Below are 27,459 nucleotides of genomic sequence, written 5' to 3'. Positions count from 1 at the left end.
CACCACTGTTTCCTGAATAGCACACAATATTTAGGTGCTCTAAGAACTGGGCTAAGAGAAAGCTCTCAGATAGATCAGTAAAAGCACCCAAAGACGTTTCACTCTAATGACATTGTTCTTCAGAGATAAATATCAGTGATACACATTCATTTGCTTTTATAGTAAAGGGCATCGCTGCTTAAAATCACTATTGCTTGAACTTGACCGAGAAATTATAATATATGTTCATCTATTTTGACAAGACTAGAACTCGAACTAGAACTGAAGCCGAACAAAGAAGTACTGACTCCTCGCTCCGGAAAAATGATTTAATTCCACTCTGGACTATGCTGCTGTGGACTCAGCCTTGCATATCAGCAAAACTGGCCACACAATCACTGGCAGTACCTGCTCCTGTCAAAGTATCACCTGCGAAGTGGCTTGTCCTGGACACTCATCCGGGGCGTTAGCTAGAGGCTTGTTGACGCTGTCAGGTTATGCTACCTGACTGTGCCAGCCAACACACTACAGGTGCATGGACTCAATTACGCTCGCCCCTCTAAGATTACTAAGCCAGGGGGGATCCAGTGTTACTGGGCTGCTGTGGAGGAGAGGGAGAGAAGGGAGGTAGGGAAGAGAGAGAGAGAGAGAGAGAGAGAGAGAGAGGGGAAGAGAGAGAAAGAGGGGAAGAGAGAGATGGAGGAACAGAGAAACACAGAGGACAATAGAGAGAGAGAGAAGTAAAAAAGAGAGAAAGAAGGATAGAGAAACAGAGGAAGACCGAGAGAAAAAACAGAGAACATGTGTGAGTGAGGTACAGGAAAAGGAGAATAGAAGAGTTAGTGAGACAGAGAGAGCAAGGGAGAAGGATAGAGGGAGAGAAAGAGAGAGCAAGGGAGAAGGAGAGAGGGAGAGAAAGAGAGAGCAAAAGAGAGGGAGAGAGGGAGACCCGCGTCCTCTGGAGACACAGCCTGCCCTTCAGTGTGTGTGTGTGTGTGTGTGTGTGTGTGTGTGTGTGTGTGTTTGCGTGGGGGGGGATTAGTATGTACATACAGAATATGTGGACAGAAAGGTAGTGGGAGAGGGAGGAGGTTGGGCAACACTGGATCCCAATATAACAATACCAGACTGTCCTTCTCAATGGAGCATATGTTAGAGCAATCTTCACCACATCTGCTCAAGCAGCAAAGCAACACACACACACACACACTTAATACGACTAAATTGGACAAAATTATACTGAACAACGGAACGACAAAGAGTCACGAGTAAGTCAAATATGAAACCAATCAAAGTAACTGTGGGGCTATAGTTTCCATTTCGCACACTTCTGGAGAATAGCATCAGGCGTTTCCTCAGAAATGGCCAACCCTTAGAGTTCTGTGTTTACCCTGCACTCTTGGGAGAAAAAAAAGGACAGGAGGATTATTTGGCATTCTCCTCTGTCCTAATGGAATCAGTGGGCTCAGATGTTTACTGGATATTGCTATTCTCTTTTCTCAATCTTCTACTCAAGGACACCCTACGGAAAATCTGTCTTCCAAAGGGCTGAGTCATTTTTAAAAAAAAAAAGTGGCCAATGACAATGACCCACTCTACCTCTTCTGTAGATACTGCCCAGTACGGATCAACTCATCTGGTACCTGAAGAGGGTGTAAGTGCCTCCTCTTACCTGCGCTCTAGCTCGTCATTCACGTTTCTTTTCTGTATAACATTCACAGTGCCCCACAGCGCAGCAGTGTACAAAAGTCCTGGGCTCATCGCTGTACTGTTCACTGAGTCTTATTGCACTGCCCAACGAAAAAAAGGCTGTATCCTCCACTCTACCCCTCCGCTATCTTCTCTCATTCCTTCAGTCACCTCTTCTGTCTCTCTTTCTCTCGCTGTGGGAGCCGTGGGGGGGGTGTGTGTGGGGGAGTGGGGGTGTGTGGGGTGTGTGTGTGTGTGTGTGTGGGGGGTGTGTGTGTGTGTGCGTGGGGAGTGGGGGATGTGTGTGTGTGTGTGTGGGATGTGTGTGTGTGTGTGTGTGGGGAGGGGGTGTGTGTGTGTGGGGAGGGGGTGTGTGTGTGTGTGTGGGGGAGTGGGGTGTGTGTGTGTGTGTGGGGGAGTGGGGTGTGTGGGTGTGTGTGTGGAGTGGGGTGTGTAGGTGTGTGTGGGGAATGGGGTGTGTAGGTGTGTGTGTGGGGAGTGGGGTGTGTGGGTGTGTGTGTGGAGTGGGGTGTGTAGGTGTGTGTGGGGGAGTGGGGTGTGGGGAGTGGGGTGTATGGGTGTGGGGAGTGGGGTGTGTGGGTGTGTGTGGGGGAGTGGGGTGTGTGGGTGTGTGTGTGGAGTGGGGTGTGTAGGTGTGTGTGTGTGGAGTGGGGTGTGTGGGTGTGTGTGGGGGGTGTGTGGGTGTGTGTGGGGAGTGGGGTGTGTGGGTGTGGGGAGTGGGGTGTGTGGGTGTGTGTGGGGTTTTCTCAGATGCGGCCGTTGCCGAAGGTGCTGCCTCGCCTGGAGAGGTTGGTGGGGGGCGTGTAGTGCAGGTCAGTGGTCGTGGCAGTCATCCCGCAGGCCTCGCAGGCCAGGGTCACCTGCCGCAGAGCATCCAACGCCTCCACCTTAGCGCTGCGGAGCAGGTCACACTGCCCCTGAGGAGGGGGGAGAGAGAGAGAGAGAGAGAGAGATAGAGAGAGAGATAGTAAGAGAGGAAAATACAAAGGTCTGTTTAAAGGATTCCCAGCTGTTACAGTGTTAAATTGAGTTTGTCATGCCAATTCTACTGGATTGAACTGGATTGAATTCGAGACAGAGAGTGACAGAGCCCTTCATCTTCCTGTGGGAGGGTGAGTCCTCTATACTGTACATCCTCTTCATGTCCTTCAGTGTGTGCATGCTTCTTTCTATCAATGTGTGTGTACTCTCTGTACAGTAGAGACACACATAAATACACACACCACTGCATACAAACATATGTGTTAATAAATATAGAAATTATGGGCATGGGCATGTGTGTGTGTATACAGCATATATGTCTGTCACTGAGTGTACGTGTGTGTGTGTGTGTGTGTGTGTGTGTGTGTGTGTGTGTGTGTACGTGTGTGTGTGTGTGTGTGTGTGTGTGTGTGTGTGTGATACCTTGAGCACTGTGATGTTCCAGGTGAAGGCCTCCACAGCTTTGCTCTGCTTGCGGCCCTTCAGTGCTTCCTTCTCCCCCAGCTTGGACAGGTCCTCATGCAGCACCATGCCTGACCGCATGACAGGAGAGGATGGGGGGGGGACGTTAACGCCACTTCAATGACCAGTGGTGAGTATTTTGAGTGTTATGTATAACAGTGTATGTATGTATGTATGTATGTATGTATGTGTGTGTGTATTTGTGTGTATGCATGTGTGTGTGTGTGTGTGTGTGTGTGTGTGTGTGTGTGTGTGTGTTTTTCTTCATACCTTCTCTTTGCACATGTGCAATCCTCTCCTGTACGCCATCTGAGTTTTCTATCAGTTGTCTGTTGGCTGATATCATCTGGGGACAGACAGACAGATATGTGCGCACACACATACACCACACCCACACACACACACACACACACACACACGTTAGTGCATATAAAGACATGGAGAGAGAAATAAAAGGCAGATTTGGCACTCTTAATATCATGGCTCAAGTATGACACAAGAGGGCCCTCCACTGAAAAGAGAAACTTGTTTCAACACAATATATATTTGGGTATACGGGTGAAAGATAGCTAAACTAGAACCAGACTAGAACTACAACACAGCCTTGCATCGTTGCATATTAAATATGCATCATTAACTGTCCATTTCACGCACAGAAAAGTTCTCTTGTGTATATTACAGAGGGCATTGATCAAAGTTATGATTATATAAAAGGTTCTGTGGCTCCAGCCAAATGGACATACTGTACATCAGAGCGTGGAGAAGTGTGTGGAGAAAATGTCCCTCGGCAAAAAAAACACCTATGACCCAATCTTTCCAAGTTCAAGGTAAATCCAGCTCCCATTTAATGAAGGGATTGAATGTCCCCCCTATTATCTCCTCTGTGCCGCCACAGAGAGCTGAAGGGTCCACTCTCTCTCCCAGAGTACAAACCTGTTAGTCTGGACACACATAAAAGCCTGCAGCCTGATGAAGAGTACGACTTCAGATACGGGAGTCAGCTGGCGGGTTTTGGGAGGGAGTTTAAGGACACTGTCCCCGCTGACCTGAGCACCTGTGTGCACGTCAGGATATTTATAACCTGCAGCTGTAGGGCTGCCAAACTCACCGCCAATCATGGGAAAGGTAGAAACACACACACACACACACACACACACACACACACACACACACACACACACACACACACACACACACACACACACACACACACACACACACTAGAAACTGGGGGAGGCCAGAGGGAGAGGCTGACAACATGATATCTTGTCATGTGTATGTCAGGAGGACTGCAAGCCTTTGGTTAAACATCCACTAGGAAAAACTACTCAGTCGACTGGGGCAGACAGTGTGCTAGAAATGGGTCCAAAATCTTCAATCACCTGGTTGACAAAATAGGGAAGAACGGTGTGTCTTGCTTTCCAGAGCTGACACAGAGTATCGAATCATGTAAATGTGTGTTGTGTGTGTGCATTTGTGTGTGCTTGTGTGTAACAGACAGTACAGTACATAAGTGTGCTTGTAAGTGTGGTTGTTAGTGTGCTTGTAAGTATGCTTGTTAGTTTTCTCATAAGTGTGCTTGTAAATGTAGTTGTTAGTGTGCATGTTAGTGTGCTTGTACTGTAAGTGTGCTTCTCTCACCATGTCGTAGGCACTTAGCAGCTTGCGCGTGGCGTCGGTGAGGCTGCCCAGCGGCTCCAGGCAGGGGTAGCCGTCCTTCAGGAGCAGCAGGGCTCCGGGCGGGCCGTCGGAGCCTTGCAGCCGCATGGCCAGACTCTGCATGCACTGCTTCAGCTTGGCCACCGGGGGGAGCCCACACTGCTCTTTGAAAGCCACCGTTGCACTCTGAGACAAACGGGAAGAGAAGCAAGCGCGGGTAAGAGAACTTCTCTGTAATTCACTCTGAACACTGAACCCGGTACCTCATTATAAAACACTCAATAAACAAGGTGTGATGGGTACAAACACATCAACAGGTATACAAAATGGTGGCGACGTTTAAAATGCACACTCATTTCTGAGTCCCAAAACACACACTGAATGTGGGCAGCAAAAGATGACAGATGAGACCACAGAGGAGAAAACCTGGACACAGAGTGCCATGAGACATTACATTTTAATTCACTGCAATGCCATGCATGAGGTTGCCTCAGACTGGCGTCCATATTAACTGACTATAAAAAGCCCTGAGTGCACTCGGTGCCAGGGCTGGTGTCTGTGAGCTGTCACCGCTTCTGTGCGATTTGAAACACGTCTCTGCCGTGTTCCACTGCTCACTGACAGCTGGAGACATTTTCTATTTTCCACCTGCCAAATGCCCAAGAGTGCTCTCTCTCTCTTTCTCACTATCTCTCTCTGTTTGTCTGCCTGTCTCTCTCTCTCTCTCTTTCTCTCTCTCTCTCACACACACTCACACACTGGTGATTACCAGTGCACATCTGAGGACCTGCTGCTGGGGGGCTGGGAATCTAGTTTGCTAGGTGTGACCAGCGCTTTTGTTTCTCTTTCTTCTGCTGGGTTCATAGATTTCTTTTTAGATCCTTATTTTTCTTTCTGTCTGGCACACCCACACACCCACACACACACACACACACACACACACACACACTTTCTATCTCTCCCCTTCTCTGTCACTCTTTGTTGCTAAGCTCCAGCAAAAAGAGGGCGACGCACAGGGTGGCATGTGATCCCAACACTGCCATTCAATCCCAGACTTATCAGACCAGATGACCCACATCAGGACAGGCGTCCAGACACACCGCCTGAGCGCGCCGCCCGCTAACCAACAGCTCTGCTACACGGCCTAACACACACAAGGCCAGCGGTCCGCAGAGAGAGAGAGAGAGAGAGAGAGAGAGAGAGAGAGCAGGAGAAAGAAAGTGTCCCCTTCTGCTCTACAGTATTCTCAGAAGCCACAAAGCCCAGCGAGGCCTGTATCAATGCCACATTTATCAACATGGAGCGAGGCTGCCGCCCACCCACAGGCCCAGCCATGAAATCCCTTGGGAGCAGTGTGAGATGTGATTGTTACAGAGCTTCTATTCCAGGAGATGGGCTATGACTCATGAGGCTCCTTGCAAAGTGCATTAGCGAGTTGTCCAACATCTTGAGATTGGTAAATATGGACAGATTTCTGAGTGGTGGCGCAGGAATATGCTAACCACTGCTCTTCTGACTCTCTCACACACACTGACGCCACAGCAGAAGTCCTCAAGTACATAAATAAGGCCATGACGGCTCACAACGCCAGCACACATCCAACGCAATCCACTCTGATTCACCAAATTCCATATTTGTGACGAAACCCTTTAGAGACTCATGATTCTCAGTGAGGAAGTCCCTCGGCCTCAGTCCTCTCTCTCTGTGCATCTCTGGGGTCAGACACTTTAACGACCAGTCAGTGTGTCACCGGGGGTCATTTTTCACACAAACAATTAGAACGCAATGCCGGCTAATGTATAGAACGCCGGTCATTATTGGGAAAATAAGTCCCGACAGGGCGAACCGGACGCGCAGCGGAGGGATCTTGTTCCGCCCTGAAGGGACTTATTTTCCCAATAATGACCGGAGTTCTATACATTATCCCGCTTATTACACAAACCGAATAAACTCCCCACGATATGACTCTTTAGCCTACATAGCCTAGGCTATAGCCTATTTGTTACCGTTTCATCGTGGCTTTTGCTAAGAAACAAATAGTTTGCAACAGCACACGCTGAACTTGAATCAAACATTCTTTAGAACACAGCTGATCAACCGTCCACTTTCACTTTTGAATGAAGTTCCAGTCCTTGCGTAGTAATATGAAAGAAGTAAAATAGAAGCACAAAACCCATTGACAGCATTTCCTTGACAGCGGTCTGTTATACTTAGCAACGGTCTGTTATTGAGAATTAGCAGACCACCGAATGTTGGGAAGGCCCATTCAAGTGAATGGTGCATTCTTCAGCATTATGAAGAGCCGTGTAATAAACTGGTGTAACCAATCCTGTGACAATTGCTGACCTTCCACCTTCGGTGACCTTAGACCATTGACAATCGGTGACCTTTCACCCCCCCCATTGTGTGCATGTAGGCTATGTGAGTGTGTCTGTGTGTGTGTGCACATTCTTTTACTTCCTCTTAATAAAATATGTGTTTAAGGTACATGTGAACCTGTTTTACAGAGCCTCTCCTCACCATGGCGTCCTCGCGCAGGTCGGTGGCCTCCTTGATGGGTGCGGCGGCTGGCTTGAAGGTCTCCTCCAGCACCTTAATGCCGGTGTGGCGCAGACTGACGTACTCGCGGCCGCGCCGCACCCCCCGCCGGACCGAGATGCCCCGTCGTTGCGCCTTGCCCCCGCCGCGGCGGTTGGTCACGGCCACGTGCACAAAGAGGGCGGCGTGGGGCAGCAGCTCGCCCGCCAGGTCCAGCAGAGGCACGGCGCGGTAGCCCGGCTGCAGGCACTCGAAGGGCACGCTGTACTGACCGATGAAGTCGTCGCCGATGTAGTCGTCGTCCAGCACCACGAAGCGCAGGAGTGCCAGCTCGGGCATGTTGACCTAAGAGAGAGAGGGAGAAAGAGAGTGAGAAAGAAAGAGAAAGAAAGAGAGAGAGAGAGAGAGAGAGAGAGGTTAGTTGTATGGTAGGATGATTTCCATCACATCTATCTAAAATCACACATATACTGTAGTGTCACATATACATACACCTTACAAATGTGTGCATCTCTCTCTCTCTCTCCAGCTCTCTCTCTCTCTATCCGGCTCTCTCTCTCTCTCCAGCTCTCTCTCTCTCTCTCTCTCTCTAGCTCTCTAATTGTTTGAATATTCAGTGCAGAGTTTATTTATTTTTTGTATTCGCAGAGGTAAATAATTTCAGATGGAAATAAACTGCGAACTGTCCCCCCCAGTTGATGCCCATGCCTCACCACACACACCTGGCCTGTTTACCTGGAGCACGCACATTTATATTCCGCTCACTCCCACGCATGACTTCTGCACAGAGCTACCCACTCTGTACATGAGCAGGAGCCTGAGTGGGGGGTTTGGAGGCAGGCAGGCAGGCAGGCATACATTACTGAGCCCGCAGTGACACTTTAGCTCTGCATGTTCACAATTAGGGCCACACATGACAGAGTGCTCACCTAGGGGAGAGCACAAACTAGGACACAGCACAGAGGCAGGAATACACACACACACACACGCACACACACACACATGCACACGTACACTCACACACACCAACAAACATACAAATATACGCATGCACTCCATCATTTATGGATATGTTCATAATTAATCACACTATCTGTAGAGCACACACACACACACACACACACACACACACACACACACACACACACACACACACACACACACACACACACGTATATTGTATCTCCCACACACACCTGTGCCATTTTAGTACGTATTGAGCTCTTACCCCTACACTCGTACCCACACACAGATTTACACAGAGCTGACTTCATAACAGCTAAGCATAAGAACACATGGACTCACACATACACTGTACTACACTCTCTGTGGAGAATACTTCTCAGTTCACACACACACACACACACACACACACACACCTCATCCACATCTGTAAAAAAAGGTTTTTCCCTTACAGAGAGCTAAACACAGATATTCTGGCTTTGCCTGGTCCGCTGAAATTCCTGGGTGATGTGATTTAAAGGAGTTAACGTAATTGGAATCGGAGATGGAATATTGCGGAGCAGATGGTGAGTGACTGGTAAGGATGCGGTGACAGAGGACAAGCACTAGCGCTGCTCAAAGTACTGTAGCTGGTTCCCACAACATCAACATACACACACACACCCCACACACACACTGAAATGTAAAAAGAGGAGGTAAAGAGTGACATAACAGATGCCCGCCTGGTTTGCTGGCACATTTGACCCCGAGAGTATTTATAGAGGAACAGAAACTCAGTTATAACAACTGAGTGCACATGTGTATGCTTAGACACACACACACAAACACACAAACACAGAGACACACACACAAATGCACACACACATACTCTCGCATAGACCATAGACAGAGAGCAAAAGAAAGACACACACACACACTCATGTGAATAGACCAATTAAACTTCTCAAACACACAGAGAGAGACACAAACACCCATTAACATCCAAACACACTCACGCTCACACACACACACACTGATTAAACCAGACAAACAGGTGCGATAACACAACAGACATGCTCAGGAATACATAGCTTGCTCACTGCTTTCTTGCATTCTCTCTCTCTCTCTCTCTCTCACACACACACACACACACACACACACACACATACACACTATCATGTGTCCTTTGACAGAGAAGGTGTGCGTGTGTGTGTCTGTGTGTGTGTGAGCATACATATTCATACAGAGCAGAAGAAGACACTTTAGAAAGGATGGTCAGCTTATTAGAGGATGAGCAACACACACTCATGTAAAGAGAAAAGTGAACAATCATCTGACGCATCTCTAATAAGGACACATGCAGAACAACAAAAACAGGGTCAGATACACACACACACACACACACACACACACACACACACACACACACACACACCCTTAAACAGATGGGGAATCATTAGGTGGGCAGAGGTAGACATGATGAATATATTTAATCGAAGTGTGTGTGTGTTTATGTTTTATGTTTTTTTCTTGTATGTGTATGTGAGTTTGTTGTTGAGAACCAGTGGGGTTACAGTATGTGTGTGTGTGTGCATGCATGTGTGTGTGTGTGTGTGTGTGTGTGTGTGTGTGTGTGTGTGTGTGTGTGTGTGTGTGTGTGTGTGTGTGTGTGTGTGTGTGTGTGTGTGTGTGTGTGTGTGTGTGTGTGTGTGTGTGTGTTTGTTGTAGAGGACCTGTGGGGCTGCATGTGTGTGTGTGCTTGTGTGCACCTGCATGTGTGTGAGGTTTGACAGACGTAGCCTCCTCCTGTGAGTTATAATTGTGTGATGTCTTCAGGCTTTGAGCAACAGGAAACAAACCAACCCTGCCGGCAATAAGCTTTTAGTACTGAAAGAGTGTGTTATTGGTTTGTGTGTGTGTGTGTGTAAGCATATGTGTGTGTTGGATGGTGCACTTATACCCATATACAAGTGTGTGCAGGCGTAGATGTGTGTGTTTGTACAGTCTGCACACCCATAAAATTACAGGCCTACACATGCGTGTGCACCCAATTCCAGAAACTCCACACAATTATTAACCCTGATGGCCAAGATACACACGGCATTTTTTTCAAACAACAACATTACTTAGAGACATAGTAAAGTAAACCAAAAGCTTATTTAATAACTTGGCAAAATCAAGTTGCTTGTTTAATACCATGGGACAAGAGATCCTAAGCACCAACATTCAATGTTCAATGTTCCCACACAGCATACTATGTAGTACATGCACCAGACACTTTGCTTACTGACTGACTTTTCTCTTGGCCCGTCATTTAAATTAGGGCCCATACTATTAATAGTAATAGTATTTAATATTAGTAGTCGTAGTAACAGCGTAGTAATAGTACTACTACAACTAGTACCTCTACCTTTGCTACTGCTAACATCCCCACTAATAATATTACTGCTGCTCTTAATGCTGTCTGTGATAGCACTATTGTTTTTCTCATTGAGGCTCTGCAAAGTTACAGTGGCACCTCTTGATGAGTGGTGGGGAAGGTGCCTACACTGTATGCCAATTTTAAGTGTCCATCAAGGCACATGTTTGTGTTTAAATGAGGACAGTTTAGGTATCTATCCTGGGGGTGGTAGGGAGGGGGTCCAGTGGTCTTTAGAGGGTTGGAGCTTGACTCTCTCAAGGTTGCCAAAGTTTTCCGTTTCTTGTCTAATGATATGTGTTCTATTAAGAGGTTTAGCCACAGGGTGTTTTTGTTCCATCTCTCAAAAGTTGTGTCGAGTGATGTCGACATGCTGACAGTCATTATCTTAACCTATCCGTTTTCGTCTTGGTGTCTATGCCAGGGAGAACAAAATGACAAGTGATTTTCTGTACATGATCCTGCATACATGTATATGAAGTACATTTAAGTAAGTGGAACATATACAATTTTGTTTCCACTTTCATGAAGGATTTTTAGCAAGTTGAAAATTCAGCCAATTTATTGCTAAGATCATGCTTGGCTATGACTGTCCTTCCATTTCCTGAAAGTGAACCATAACCAGGAACAGGAGGACAAACCCAAGGCAGGGAACTTCTGACGCCAAGCTAACAAGAGCCAAGCTATTTGTGGAGCGAAACCCAAGGTATCAGCCAAGACAGGGACAAATGGCAGAGCACTCGTTGTTAAGGTTAGTGTGACTCTGGATGCTCGGTGAAAAGATTTAGCATCTCTGTGTGGAATAACTCCTAGCCTCTCTTCCTCCCTCATGTTCTTTTTCGCTCTACTTTCTTCCCTCCATCTCCTCTTTCTCACACATGTTCTCTCTCTACCTCTCCTTTCCTCTCTCTCTCCATCTCTCTCTCTCTCTCTCTCTCTCTCTCTGACCAGCTCTTCAGCTGGCGGTCCTGTAGAGGCCGCTGCTCTGGAGGACTAGCGGTCAGGTTAATGAGCTGAGAGACAGATGCCTCTCTTCCACGGCCACGCTTGGCCGACGGACACCACGGCTCCAGCGCTGCTTTTATTTCCGCCAGGTAGCACAAGTAAAAAACAAAAAACAAAACAAAAAAACAACAACAACCTACGCTAGGAGAGGCGCTAGCTCACCCGAATCCGATAATTACACGCGTCTCGCTTAGCTCAGTGCGGTTAATTGAGGCTGACTTGCCACAAAGGTCAGGGGAGGAGAGAGGGGAGGAACCACGCTGGTTAGTTACTTTGGCTAACTGAGCTGAAGGCTAAAACACCACAGCTGATGTACTGGCCTTAGAAAAACACCCAATGTAGTGGTGACATTTTGTAAATGAAACATTTGCATTCGCTCAAGGTCTCAAAAGGTCTTTTGATACACAAAAATAACCGTCCTGTGTCTGTTAGGATCTGTTCACACACAACACACAACTGTAGGCAGCATACAGTGAAAGTATCTTTGGTGTGTCTCAAACAGAATCCACTTCCTAAACCTCAACGTGTGTAATGTATTGACTATCAACTGTGTGTGTTCGAATGTGTCTCCTTCCTTAATTTTGTCTAGAATCTACATATGATTGTGCATTTGAGAGAGAGAGAGAGAGAGAGAGAAGAAATGAGAGGTAGAGTATATATGTGTGTGGGTATGTGTGTTTGTGTGTGTGCGTGCATGCTTGTGAGTGTGTGAGTGTGTGTGTGTGTGTGTGTGTGTGTGTGTGTGTGTGTGTGTGTGTGTGTGTGTGTGTGTGTGTGTGTGTCTGTGTGTCTGCTGCTCTGTCTGATTCCTGTACCCCAAAGCGCTCTGCTTCTGTCTGAGTGCTTTACCCACGATGCATTTTGATTCAGCTCTCTAAAAGGCTTTCAGCTGCCTGGTGCATGTCTGTCCCCACTTGCTGACTGATAAGCTATTTGATTTGTGGAGTAACAAGCAACACTAACAAGTATATTATAACCCTCTTACAAAGTAAGTGGATATTCAAGTACAAACACATTTCATTAAATTTCACTACTGAAATGAAAATTGAAAAAGATTCAGCACCAAAGGCAAGAATACACTTCATAAAGAATGAAAAGAACGGCAGGTCACTCTCTCTCTCACCTGGAACTCAAAGGTCTCGTCAAACAACGGGTCCTGGTTCTGCGGTGCTGTCCGAGTCCTCTGCTCAGCGCAGTCCGCTGGGACTCCGTGCAGCTCCAGCACCACGTACGGGTCGATGACCTCCCCTTTGGCGCCCGAGCCCTGGGGCTTGGGCAGGTTCTGGGCGCTGATGACCTTGACCCGGAGCGTCTGCGGGGGCACCCCGGGCACGCAGCCCTGCGTGTGCACACTGAAGTAGGACACCTCATCGCGCATGATGGCTGGCCGCAGAACGAAGCCGCAGCCGCCGTTCTGGATGAAGCGTCCGCGGTGCAGGTCCAGCATGGCGCCCGACGTCTGCTGGTTGAGCGCCATGAGCTGGACGCCGCACTTCCAGTAGCCCTGCGGGTTGGGGTTGCTGGAGTCCAAGCGCACCGAGCTGGGCCGCACGCGGGTCAGTGTGTGCTTGGTGAAGCTGACCAGGTCCTCGGGGCTTTCGGTGGCCAGCCGGCCGGCCTCGCCCTCCCCCAGCGAGCACAGCGTCCAGTAGGGCGGCTCCGGGGGGATGGGGGTGCTGGGCGTGGTCGGGGCGCTGCTGCTGGGCGAGTGTGGGTGGCTCAACTTCTGGGCGCTAGTGCGGTGAGCGTAGAAGCTGCGGCTGCCGGTGCGCGCCACGGAGACCAGGTCGGAGAGCTCGCGGCGCAGGCGCAGCCGCCGAGGCTGGGGAGGCGGCGGCACGACCAGCACCACGCCCAGCTCCTCCTCGCCGGGGATGGTCATCCTGCGTCCGGCGAGCGGGCCCCCGCCGCCGATCTCCTCGTCCTCCTCGGACACCTCGCCCTCGGAGCCTTCCTCCTCAGGTGGCAGCTTCTTGCCCACCAGCAGGACGCGGCCCTTGAGCTGCTCGGGCGAGGGCAGGCTGGTGGCGCGGGTGCCCGGCGTCAGGCTGACCGGCAGGGCCTCTGGCATGTAGAGGCGAGGGCCAAAGACCTTGCGCAGGTGCTGGGCCAGCGTGCGCTGCTGGGTCGGGGAGCAGCGCTGGCACAGGTAGAGCAGCAGGGGGAACTGCGAGGTGAGGAAGGCGTACTTGTTGACCACCTCCAGGGCGCTGCGCAGAGTGACTGGGGGGTGGTGGTGGTGGTGGTGGTGATGGTGGTGATGGTGGTGGTGGTGCTTGGTTTCCGCGCCGTGGTCAACCCCCAGCAGAGGCTCCCCCTCAGGCCCGTCAGTCACCCCAAGCTCCAGGCAGCGGCAGCCGGCCTGCAGGGCCCGCGTCAGCCCCCCGAGGTCCGCTCGCCCGTGCACCTGGTCGTCCAGCAGGTAGGACCGGTACGAGGCACTGATGTAGTAGTGGGACAGCGGCAGCGTCATGTCCTGGCACACCTGCTGGTGCTCGGGGTCCAGCAGCTGGCACTCGGCCGACTGCAGGTAACGGGTGAAGCCGTCCAGTCCCAGCACGCTGCGCTCTCGGCCCTGCGCCGACGGCTCGAAGCGGCGGATCAGCTCCAGGCAGCCTTCAGCAGTGGCCAGGGACAGGCCCTGCTCTGTCTCCAGGAAGAGGCGCAGATCCTGAGTGTCCAGGCACTCCTGGTCCTTGGAGAGCTGCACCATCAGGAAATAGACGTCGGGGCGCGTGCAGAGCTCACAGTAAGCCTCCTGGAACTCCTCTAGGGTCACATGGGAGGTCAGCTTCTCCTTGCTTCGCTGGATCTCCTTGAACCGCTGACGCACCTGTGGAAGTGTGTGTGTGTGTGTGTGTGTGTGTGTGTGTGTGTGTGTTTTGTTGTGGAGAAAGAAAATAAGAGAGATAGTGAGGACACAATTCTCAGATAAGGGTAAGTTAGCTTTCCTTTGAAGGATTGGTCTCTGCTTAGCTTTGCTTTTCATTCCATCTAAGCACTCAAGTGACTAATTAAAGTTACTGATTGGCTTGAGAAGCTCCTCGACTGATTCTCAGACTTCATTAGTAAGCTGATTAGCCGTAGACGCCCCCGTCCTCCAGGAATGCAATCTCACATAAAGCAAAGCACAACACGGCTGATACAGACGGATTTACCTCCTAATAGCTGAGTGCTGACAGGACAACTTGTCCTTTTGATAAATGTTAATATCAGATTAAGTAATTATCCAACTACTTTATAAATAAATACATGAACAAGTACACATGCTTTTGATGTGGAATTTATAATCATTAGCATCAAAGGTACTGTTTATTATTATTTAGTATTTCGATATTCAGTTTATCAGTATTTAGTATCAGTATTTTGCTCATTGTTTATTTAGTATTAGTACTTTAGTATTAGTAGTCAGATTTATAGTTTATAAACAGTGTATTGCAATTTATTAACTGGAATTTGGGGGCTCGTCTGGGATTAAAGACAGGTATTTAGTGCACACTTTAGTCCAAAGCAACTCACAAAGGCATCCGGCAGTGGCCGGGATTCAGACCTTCAGAGTCAGCTTAGAAGGTGGCAATGCCAATAACCACTGTACCACCATCACCATCTCAATTCATACCTTCTTACAACCTTGGTAAGAATCATATCGCTACACAAATATGATGCAGCATAGCAACGGCCATATAATATAAAGTTCTGATGCCTTTTCTCAGGTTTATATAAAGTTTTTGTTGTGTCAGTAAGGAATTATTGTATCTACAACACACATCAAAATAATGCAGGATTGAATAAGTAACTGTTTAATTAATTCTACGTTACTACTTTCTGTAGAAGTGGCTTACTCCATTATGGGCCTCATAGTTTACTGTACGATGTTGAACAGATGCTATGAACTCAATGTCATGTAAGACACCAGGCCTAAGACTTGTCTGAATGAGCCCTGCCTCCTAGTCCCAGCTGTCCTCCCTCCCACACATATGGATGCCACACAACAGCTGACGCGCTTATGGCTACAGTCAGGCACTTGCTCTGTTTCGTGTGTTTGACTTTTTTTTATGTTTTCAATTTCTGACACTGCCTTTCATTTCCTAATCTTTCCTTCCATTATCTCCCTCTCTCGCTCATGTTCTCCTTGTTCCATGTCTTTTGTATTTCTTATCGTCATTTTCCTCTCCATTTCTCTCTCCCTGCACCTCCAACCTCCACTCTCTCCAGGGTTCCATAATAAGTAGGCAGCCAGTGAGCACTGGTGCAGAGTGTCTTCCCGTGCCCCCAAACACGCCATGCAGCTGATTGCCTGCACTAGGATCCTCAGACCACCTGGTGCTTTTCTATTTTATTTCCTGTGAGCCCCATCGCCTTGAGAACAGCGACATGAAAGCAAGCTGTCCTCGCACTGTAACCTTGTGGCACACAATGTGTGTTGTTCTTTTTTTTAATGTCACACTATGCTACATTGTTGCCGCTGGCTAGATGTTGTTTCTGAGAGTGGTTCAAATGAGTGGGGCCCCACATTCCTGCCTTCCCTGAGGCAAGCTGTGCTCCATGCCCATGGGAGCTGTGAGCTATGGAGCTGTATTACTCATGCATACCGTGCGACTTGAAGCATTGCATTGCTGAAGTTGTCAGAAATGGGAAAATATTTGCCAGCTATGTATATATTAGAAATGTTTGTTCATTTGAGTGGCTATATTCCTGATGTCAAACTGAATTATTGGTCATCCCACCTCACTTCACATTACCTTCAAAGAGTGTCCCAGATAGTAAGAGGCTAGTGGAGCACTGTGCAAACTCTTTTTGTATGTATTTAGTGATAATTCTTCCTTCATCTTAATAAATTTTCATATATTATCTTAATATTCACAACAAGTTAAATTAAAGTGATGGCCGTCCAACAGCAGACCAGAAGGGGCTACTGCATCAGCGGCATGCTACCAGTGGATGCCAGGTATCAGAACTGGGTACTGGGTACTTAGTACTGGATGCCAAGTAAAACTTGCTGTTGCCACTTTTTGTTTGGTTGGAATATTAGCAGTTTGCATTTATAAAGCGCTTTATCAGTGCACCCAACGTGCTTTACTGTGAAGGGGGAAGCCCACTAGTCAGAAACAACTATTGTGTTATTCTGGTGCTATTCTTCTGTGAGAGCTATGCTGCCAAACTCAGTCAGTAATCCCACTGGCCCCCTGGCTGCTTGTCATTGTGTGTGTGTGTGTGTGTGAAGAGTGCTTTGTCCTGACCTTGGTCTCCTTAATGCCGGGGCAGAGCTTACAGATGGTGGCAACCGCCGTATCCTCGGACACGATGCCATAGCCGTCCTCATCGCCATGGCTGAACTCGGACGCCAGCCAGTCGCGTCGCATCTTGCTGCCCGGGCTGCTCTCTCCCACGCTGCCACCCTCGCCTCCGGATCCCAGGGAGAGCAGGTAGCGCAGGCCGGTCACCCAGATGTTGGCCACGTCGGCCGAGAGCGCCACAAGGTCCAGCGACTGGTACTCCTCGCCGTGGATGATGGAGAAGGCGGCCTCCTCGGCCAGGCCATCCGAGCCGGGCCCGTTGTGCAGGAAGGTCTCGGTGCTTTTGCCGATGCGCACCTCGCGGATGGCGCCGATCTCCAGGCGTGCGCGGTCGCTGTCCTTCTTGGAGGGCTCCCAGCGCAGGCAAGACAGGTCGCCGTCCAGCGTGTAGAAGCGGCAGTAGATGCGCGAGTTGGGACGCACCTTCTTCAGCTCGCAGCCTCCCTGCATGAAGGCCAGGCAGTCGGCCGCGCTGCTCACCTTCTTCTCCGACGGCATGCTGCTGAAGGAGACCGTTTTCTTCCTCCCACCGCCCACCTTCACCATAGACGGGTCCTGCACAGAGAAACGCCAGGGACAGGTCAGACCTGAGACCCATTACTCACACCTCCACACACCTGTTTCAACACGGTCATGTGTGCACATGCCTCCTCCTTTGTGGTTTTACTAATCTACCACTTTTCCATTGTCTTTTCTCTTTCAGGTGTTGTTACAAGGTGGCTTAGACTAGGGGCCAGGCTAATGCAGTCTTCAGCACGAGATGAATATGACAAAAAGTAGCTGACTCATAATCACAGTGCACCAAAATACATAGAAGACAGAGACGGTTATCGTTTTTAAAATAAAACATTGATGTCTCATCTAAATGAAATATAATCACAATTATTGCTGCATTTGAGGAGCTCTTAACCCTCTGGGGCACTTGTGGCTCCCTGCTGGGGAATATTTCAAGTCACAGTCTTCTTTTTTTGTGGAATATTTCAAGTCACAGTCTTCTTTTTTTTGTGGAATATTTCAAGTCACAGTCTTCTTTTTTACTCCTTTCCCCAGAAAGGCCTCCTCTGAAAATCAATTGAGCGCTTTTGATTTCCTCTCTAGTAATTGAACCTCCGGCTCCTATCACAGCCTTCCTCCCTCCCTGTTGGTCTGCCTGTCTCTCCTGAGAGGACTGAACCTGTCTAGCTCTTTCCCATCTCCAGCCTGAGTCACTGACAAGTCTGGGCTTTGAGGTGGCAAATGTCAAACCTGCTAGAGCAGACAAGGGCATCTCCCTTTCTCTATCCCTCCCTTTCTTTTTGTCCTTATTTCCCTCTCCCTCTTTCTCTCTCTCTCTCTTTCTCTCTACCACTCTCTCTCCCTTTTTCTCCCTCCCTCCCTCTCCCTCCTTTCTACCTCTCTCTCTCTCTCTCTCTCTTTCTCTCTCCCTCCCTCTGCTTCTGCCTATCTAATCCTGTTGTTCCAAACTCTGCTCTCTAGCCAGTAATTACCTCTGCTAAAATGTGGCTGTCATAAGCTCCCCAGTCACAGGTGTTAAACACCAGGTCAGCCTAACTTACATACTAACATAATGACTATGGCCATTGTCCTGACAGGCGCTGTTGCACATTTACTGTATCATACTAAACAGCCTAAATAGATGACTCCTATGACTCCATTCAGGCCTGTATTTCCATCTGGGCTTTGCAGCATTTGAGCATTATGGTCAGTGGCACCCTGTGGCAGTGCGTCCAGAATCAGACACAACACACCAAATAGCCAGGCCAGTCACCTTGCCCTTGTCTCCCGAGCCACAAGCCAGAGAGAGAGAGAGAGAGAGAGAGAGAGAGTGCACAGTTGGTGCAGCAAAAGTGTTCCTAGTTCTTAATGCCGGCTTTGCACGTCATCCTGATTCGGCAGTTATGTTCGACAACAACAGAAAATACACAGGACAACAGCACAACAAATCTCCCCAAAAGCCAAAGCCAGTGGAAACAAACACGGCAAAGAGGGGTCATGTTAAATCTCGCAATGTCCAGATTACAGAGCAGAGCTTCCTAGAGTAGGGGCTTGAGCCTACAAGCTGAAGAATTTCAGACTCAACGGGGATTTGCACACACCGTCGTGAAAGTGTTGTCTGCATGCATGCAAAGCACATACACAAAAACATGACCTCAAAAGCTCCCGGTGGGTGTGCGCGACTGAGCGAATGATTAAATATAGAGGTGGCGTAACTCGACATGCCCCAAATCCCATCTTGATCAATAATACACACCCTCGCATGATGCCGGAATCTGAGCTGCCGGATCCTTCTTGTAAAAAACTCAGAGGGAACCTGGCCGAGCCAAACATAGTGCCACTGGCACGGTGTCACCTGACACAAACCCAACCACTGCGCTTGCACCGACACAAACTCCTGTCACCCCTCTGGCCAGGTCAGCGAAGGGAGGCGGTGAGGGTGGCGGAGCAAAGCTAAGTCACCACATGGCCACGACTCGATCACCACACGGAGCAATGATAACTGCACAGGTGGACACTCACCGTGTGTGGGGGGTAAAGGCCCAAGCACGGGGACGTCCTCGTCAGAGGCTCCTGTCGGTTCCCTCTGCCGCCACACCTCAGCTCAGCACCAGCACTCCTGGGCATCCTTTGGGTTTGTTTTGGAGCCTGGAGCACGACGGGAGCGTGTGTGTCCGCATCTGCACAAAAGTGCCGAATGTGCACGGAGTGGGCAACTGACACAGAGATAAAGCAAATCTGATTGCTTTGGGCATAAGCCGGCAGGAGAGAAGGGTAGCGGATTGGAGTGGAGCAAGACATGACCCTGGCAAAGTGCTGGCACCGTCAGCAGGGAGGGACCTGTGTGACATGGCATTAGGTCCCTCGGGGAGACGTGGGGACATGGATACGGGAAAAGCAGGTCGGACATCTCGTCTCCACAACGTTGTCGTGCGTCGTCCTCCAGGAAACCATGACAACGGTGGCACAAAGCTTTTAATGCAGTGGTTTGGCCTAAGAGAGCGTCTATCAATTTTAATCTCCCAAAGCTTACTCCATTTTCTATTTGTTTCTGCCCTCCCCTCTCTCGCTCTCTCTCTCTCACTCACCCTCTCTCTGTTTTTCATATTCTATTTTAAGATGATGAGTCATGGACCAAAAAAATTGAACTTGAATAAACACATGAAAAGAGTAAACAAGCAGAAGAAGAGACTAAAAAGAGAATATTAAAAAAAGAGAAGCATATGTCTCGAGTGGAGAACGAGAACCACGAAGGGAACACCATCAAAAAAGAACCCACGTTTTGAGATGGGGTAACGGGCTACATTACCGTTTCAATAAACCAGCTGTCCGATGCCATCTCCATCATGAGCCACAATATCAAGAGTGAAACGCAACTTACTTCAGGGAATATGGAGGTCAGATGGGAAGGGTATGGAAATGATTCCCTGATCTCATAAAGGGAAAGAGATGAAGTAATTAAAGGAGGGGGGCACAAGGGGGAAGAGAAAGCCAAGGAGCTTCAGAGAGAGAGAATTTTACTTTATTATTTTAATCTACCGTACTTCATATCATGCCAATAAAGCTCATTGAATTGAAATTGAATTGAGGAGAGAGAGAAGGAAAGAGAAAGAGAGAGAAAGAAAGAAAGGTGAGGCCCAGTTTGATGTGGAGTTTGCTTCAATGGCTGAGAGACAGAGAATAGTAAGTCTTTAGGCAAACAGCTATAAAGAAAAACAACAACAACAACAACACCTGTTTAAAGAGTTAAAAGTTAAAAAGTTCCATATGTTCCCTTTCCGAAGACCTCCATGCGACCATACTGTACATTATTTACTTTCCCTCCCGGCTATGGACGCATTTATGCAATTACGCATCACATCCTGTGCAAGCAGGTTGCGTATTTGTTATGTTAAGACAGCAGGGCACATACAGTACAGCACTGTGTGGAGGTCAGACTTCACGAGGGTCTGATTCAGACAGATCACCAGTGTGGGCAGTCCATTGAGGGAGAATGACAGACCATGCAGCCTCCATGGCAGTTCTTTTCAGCAGCAGTAGCAGAGAGAGCGGTTTGTGAGGCGGAGACACAGTAACCGGACTAATGACCGCGTGAGTTAACCGGTGAGGGCGCTGCGGTAGTCACACGATAAATTGATGGCACCAGAAACAATTCGATAAATCAATCATTACGTCATCATGGGAATAGTCATACACTGCATCCATCAGACCGCAGGCAGTTGTGTACGAGGCTTCCAGTGGACTGTATAGGCATGTGTAAATAATGCACTGTCCATGGCCTTCTGCCCTTGCTCTCTGCTGAGGCTCATTGATGTTTCCATCCATCACGTGATTCATTAACCTACTTAACAGTTACTCGCTGTGTTCAATCCCCACCTCCCACAGCCTCCTCCCCACCTCCAAACCCCACCCTCTGCCCCTATGCCATTCCTCCCCCCATCCCCATCCCTGTACACAACACCTGGATCTGCTGCTAATCCCCTTCCCTTCCCGCAAACCGGAACACCGCTCCGATCCGGCTAATGATGCCAGCGCTGGATACGCGCTAGATTATCCCTGCCCGCCCGCCCGTCCGCCCGCCCGCCCGTCCGCCTGCCGCCCATGCCCAGAAGCATCCCTGCAGCCCGCGGGCCCGGCGTAATCCACGCTGGACAGCACAACCACTGGCTCCCTCTCCCAGGCAGATGTAATATGCCCGGATTAACTGACAATGAGTTTAACATCCGCTGATGATAGTAGCGGCAATCTAATTACAAATGCCGCACGCCGCACGCCGGGCTAATGTAGAATACTGACGCGATAGAAAACACAGCTTTTTCGCCAAAGCTTGATCTGCAAGAGGGATGCAACAGTGGCAGAGACATAAGCATCTCTTGGTTTCAATCTTGCACGCTGAGTGTGCATGCTGGCGTAATGAAGGGATAGCTGCACAAACGCTGATTGCAGGAACGCACAGCAAAGAGATATTAGAACAAGAAAGCCTGAAAAGAATTAGATCTAATCATCTATGATAAAGCTGAGAGCAGCGATCAGGGGGCCAAGCATCAATAGGGCAAAAGTCATGGCCAGTCTTGCAGCATCTTTGAACAAAATGAGTTTCTTTTGATAGAGGGTTACAATACATATTACAATGTCAGGCTATACAATAAATTACTCATTGCAAAAAACTCTGATATGGTAGCAACTGAGACCCATGAACGTTGTATAACCCCCTGAAATAATGCAATAAAAACAGGCATGACTCCAAGTGAATTCAAATCTTCAAATCTTATAAATGGAAATGCAAGTGTGAGTATGTCCTGTTGGGGGTGTTGTAGAGTCTGCCTGATGGATCCAAAAGTTTATGAAAATATGTTTTCAGATCATTTGATTTGAGTGTGCATGCATGAACATTTAATAAAAATACTGTGAAGGACAAAAGGAGTTCCACAAATTTCAATGCCAGACAAAAAAAAGTCAAGATGGACACAGTAGGTGCCTCAGCCCATCCAGTCATTGCGGATGAGTAAAAGTGGGCCTCTTGCTTAGTCTCTTGGCATTAAATTGCCTCATGTTGCCGCGCTGAGACACTAAGAGTCTTAGTGGAGCTTTAAAACCAATTTATGTCCTCAGACGGCCATGATCCCAAACTGTCCATCAGCCAAGCGGCCAAAACTAGAGGCACCAGCTGAGGCATCAAGGCCACTAACAACTGCTAACAGTTCCCCTCAGCGGCTCACACACTGCCTACACGCTGGTTAGTGCGTTAGCGTGGCCTTTTAGGGAGCGCTTCTGAGGAGAATCAGCGAGTGACATCCGGTACTTGAATCGATATCAGAAAGACTTGTCCACCGCCAGACAAATTCTGCATCAAATCTGACCTTTTCTACACGACCAACCCTGCTCTGTAGACAAAAAAAAACAAAAAGAATCTTAAAAGCTTTAAAGGTCAAAGTTGTGGTCACTCTTATTCCACTGGGGCACAAAAAGGATCCGACAGTATTCCTGAGAACCGCGCCGTAATATCGACCTTCTCAGTGAAACCCCCGCACATTTGACCATCTCCCTTAGTGAATGTAGTGACCATAACTATCGAGTACTTAACTGCTGTGTGGCAGCACACACATACAGTAGGCACAAAGAGGTGACTTCAGGTTCGGGCCTGCAAGCCACACTGGGAACCATCCTATCATGTGTTCAGCACCAGCATGTACAGCTGGAACTGTGTGCAGTAGGTAGGTAGGTAGGTAGGTAGGTAGGTAGGTAGGTAGTGCCTACATAATCCAGGGAGACGGGAGCTGCCCACACTGCATGTGGAACACACACACACACACACACAGCCATCGCCTACAGCTCTGGGAACCCATCCAGTCTGCCCTTGTACAACACACAGAGAAAGAGAGAGAGAGAGAAAGAGAGAGAGAGAAAGTGAGTGAGAGAAAGAGAGAGAAAGTGAGTGAGAGAAAGAAAGAGAGAGAGAGAGAGAGAGAGAAAGAAAGAGAGAGAGAGAGAGAGAGGGCCAGTCTGATATAGGCAGTTTGCTTCAGTGGCTGAATGACTGATTGCTTTGGCCAATGCCAAGAGCTCTTTCCAGGCTTTATTTACTTCCTAAAAAGTCCTTATTTTCTCCCCAGAGAAAAGAGAGCAGCCTGATCCCCAGAGCGACCTGCCTCAGCGTCGAGCAGAGCGGAGTGAAGCAGTGGTTCTGTCCTCTGTCCCCAACAACTCAAGGCTGTCAGAAACCGTAAATCCTGCTTTGTGTCATACGACGAGAAATTGGACAATTTCAAAGCCAAAATCTCTTTAGACCTCCACAAATTCAAGACTGAAAGCATGAGTCTCTTTGTGCACCTTTAACTTTGATCTTAATACAAAACATATCCTAATAACACTATTGTGATATACTTCCATTTTAATTTACTACCCTCTTCAGTAGGCCTTTTTAATAATTTATTTTAATCATAATACCAACAACACTGATGCAATTCTAAAGGCATAAGTGAAAGAGTGCCTCCCTACATTCATCTGTGGTGCATCTTTTTTGAAGACAGCCTTTTTCTGTATTTGATTATATTTTCCAGCACAGGCAAACATAAACAACTGCCAAAATTGCCTGAAACTAAGAAACAGAAAAGAAGTAATATAATAAAAAAAATGAAATTTAAATGTTGGAGAGCACTGTTGTGTATTATACCCTCACTTCAATATTTTGCCAATCTGCTTTTACTTTTCAATAACACACAATATGTATTATACCCTTAACAGTAACTCCTCTTTATATCCAAAGCTAACCCTCTCTGTGTTACTTTCCCACATGAATCCTTCTGCCTTTCATCTGCCATCACAAGCTGCGCCTCTGCTCTCTTTAAGGATGGTGGACAACTCAGGCCCCAAGCACTGCTGTTGTGTCCTCTCTCACTCCCTGTCTGTGGAGGCATCCGGGGTGTGTGTGTATTTGTGTGTGTATGTGCATGTGTGTGTGTGAAAGAGAGCATATGTACAGTATGTGTGTGTGTGTGTGTGTGTGTGTGTGTGTGTGTGTGTGTGTGTGTGTGTGTGTGTGTGTGTGTGTGTGTGTGTGTGTGTGTGTGTGTATGTGTGTGTGTGTGTGTGTGTATGTGTGTGTGTGTGTATGTGTGTGTGTGTGTGTGTGTGTGGTGTGAGTGAGAGAGGGGGCGGGGTATTGTGAGGACGCATCCTTGCTCTTCCCCAGGGAGGCTCCATCCGGAACCATGGAGCTATCCAGAGCATGGAGCAGCTCACTTGCTTGCTCGCCGAAACCATGGGTCTGTCCATCCGCAGTTACATAACGCCAACCCCCCTCCATCCCTCCCTCCCTCCCTCCCCGAGAGCAGTGCTGCCGCTACGCTTATCAAAACCGCCCCTCGTTCAAACGGATCTGGCCTCTCTGCTTCCCAGAGTGCATCGGTGTCGTGCCAAACGAGTTTAAAAAAGGGGGTCACGGAGTCAGCCAGCCAAGAAGAGACGTCTGCCAGGGGAGGCCCAGCTCCATAAGTCGTGGGTTAGTTCCAGAGCTGGGTTATTCATGTGCAATGTGTGGGAAGGGAAGAGGAGAGAGATCATCATTGACGGAGGAATGTTCTCTCTGGATGTTTCTGCGCGCATCATGTCAAGTGTTCCTCTCTAAATCATTCATGTTTTGCCTATCACAAACTTAAGCCAATGAGAATTGGGGAATTTTGCATAATTTAGCGCCCTACCGGTGATGATGGTGATGATTGGTGATAAAATAGGAGAAGGTGACATCACCAGCAGTGGAGCCAGAGGAACGGTTATGCAATTCCCACCCATGCACCGCAGTGATGACATTTAACGGGCCTGGGCGTACATACGCGACAGCCGTGTGTGATTGGCAAATGAGCTGGATCGCAGCTGCCTAGCAACACCTGGCGAGCGACTGCACTGATTCGGTGCTGGCGTCCAAACGGAAAAGGGACGCTAAAATGAACATCACACCACACCTGAGCCTCAACCCTGTCCTTCAAACGGAAATGATAAATGGTTTCAAGCAAGGTCAGTTAAAAATCCAGTCACAGTTCCTCTCATGGCCTACCTGCATAATCTCAATTGAAAAACAGATAGGTAGATGGATACTTCATCCCGAGGGAAATTTTAGATGAAGGTAAATAGAAAAGATAAATGAAGGTCTTTTATAAACAACAACAACAAAACCCTGGTCCTTTCTCTGTTGATTAAAGGAACACGCCACCCAATGTCAGTAGTAATATATGTTCTTACCTTAACTTTCACGAGTTGAGTCATACTTCTCCCGTGTCGGTACGTGCACTCAAACGCTCTGGTGCGTGGCGCGAATGTGTTAGCGTGTTGCTATGCTAGCGGGCTCAGACGTAGCCATAGATAGAAGTAATCAAAAACATCCACGTTTTTCCTACTTAAATACAGTTGCACGAGTAGTTGATAAAAATGTGTAAGGTCACACAACATGAAATGAGATTTTCCAAGCGAATAAACAGGAGAACTACAATGTGTGGCGCAACAGCACTTGGGAGTACGTCGGCCTAGCGTAGTAATATTGATAACACATTCGCGCCCGCAGCAGAGCGTTTGAGTGCATGTACCGACACGGGTAAGGTTGCCAACCGTCCCGAATTGTGCGGGACATCCCGTATTTTGGGTGATTTTGATTTGTCCTGTCAGGGACAGCACCACTCCCGATTTTCAATCACAGCTCATCGGCCTTGTTAACTTGTCAATAGTAGGCTACTGTAAATGCACCTGGAACAAAGTGTCCAGTGCCGCCGCTACCACGCGCATCTCGCACTATGCGCACGGCACCAAGGGACAGAAGGGGCACCACAATTTAGCCAGAGAAGCTTTACTGCAAACTGCTTTTCACTCTTCTTAGAGAACGATTACAATGTCAAAATGCAGCAACAGCATCTTACATAAGGATGATGCTTTTTGGGTCCTCTCAGTCTCTCTATTATGCAGCAGATCTAACTTGAACGTTAGCTACTCGTTTTAATTGGGAACGAGAGGAAGAGAGGGTGGAAGTTTCCAGCTGGCTTATGATCGTTGGTAATTCATTTCACCTTTTTAATATAATAAACTTTTAAAAGGAAATCATGAGAACAACAAAAACAATGCGAGGAGATTGCGGAATTATCCGGTTCACACTATGCTACTGACCATTTACAAAATGTGAGGGCACTTTGACATAGGCTGCATGCACTGGGATTTGGACTGATAAAATATGAGTGGTCAATTGCCTTTGTGTAATGGAATTGGTGAGTCTTGAAGTCTTCAATAATCCGTTTCCCTTAAACTAAGCATTTACATGAAGCACATGATAGGCTATGCCAATTGAAACACTTTCCACTCAGATAGCTAGGTGGCTAGCAGGTTCATAATTCACTTTTAATTGCAAACAGAAAATATCTAGCTAGCATCATTACATGCTTCTATTTCCACAGGAATGAAGGTTGTTTACACCAACTTAATATACTTATCATTGTGCTATAGGCCTAAATGTGGCACAAACAATGTTAGAGTTTGTGGAATTACCATAGGCTATATTTGAATGGAGCTGGCAAAATATTATGAATACCGTGTAGACAATGCTCTTAAAGTGACAGTACACCATTTGTAAATTAGTTTTGTTTTAAATTAGTAGAAGTGTCCCTCATTTGGGATTGAGGAAGTTGGCAACCCAAGACATGGGAGAGGTATGACTCAACTTGTGAAAGTTAAGGTAAGAACATATATTACTACTGACATTGGGTGGCGTGTTCCTTTAATAAAATAAAAGGATCAAACTAGCAAAGAACCAACACAACAAATAAACACAGCCACCAGTCTGCTTGATTGGTTGCAAAGCATGTGGGAGAAGCGGTGGAGAATATTGGCTCTGCCAGCTGTTAATGGTGACTAAGCAACAACCCGTTGGGTGCCTCGGATCTGGGTGACTTGTTCCAGGCCGTTAATTTGCTCTGCTTGTCCACACTCCTGTGT

At 48.1% G+C, this 27,459-nt stretch overlaps 1 protein-coding gene across 1 annotated transcript in view; it reads right to left on the bottom strand.

Moving 5' to 3' along the window:
* Positions 1-2,344: 2,344 nt before the first annotated feature.
* The window catches only part of plcl1 (phospholipase C like 1), a 68,183-nt gene continuing 43,068 nt past the window's right edge, over positions 2,345-27,459 (bottom strand). Inside the window, exons 2-8 of the mRNA XM_048239061.1 lie at positions 16,936-17,547; positions 12,819-14,528; positions 7,312-7,674; positions 4,774-4,977; positions 3,403-3,478; positions 3,094-3,203; positions 2,345-2,606 (exon numbers count right to left, since the gene is read on the bottom strand). Coding sequence (XP_048095018.1) covers positions 2,436-2,606; positions 3,094-3,203; positions 3,403-3,478; positions 4,774-4,977; positions 7,312-7,674; positions 12,819-14,528; positions 16,936-17,547 — 3,246 coding nt within the window. The 3' untranslated portion in view covers positions 2,345-2,435. The remainder of the gene's footprint in view (positions 2,607-3,093; positions 3,204-3,402; positions 3,479-4,773; positions 4,978-7,311; positions 7,675-12,818; positions 14,529-16,935; positions 17,548-27,459) is intronic.

Source organism: Alosa alosa, chromosome 3 (assembly GCF_017589495.1).
Source record: "Alosa alosa isolate M-15738 ecotype Scorff River chromosome 3, AALO_Geno_1.1, whole genome shotgun sequence".
NCBI lineage: Eukaryota > Metazoa > Chordata > Actinopteri > Clupeiformes > Clupeidae > Alosa > Alosa alosa.
This window is presented reverse-complemented; position numbering and strand designations above follow the sequence as displayed.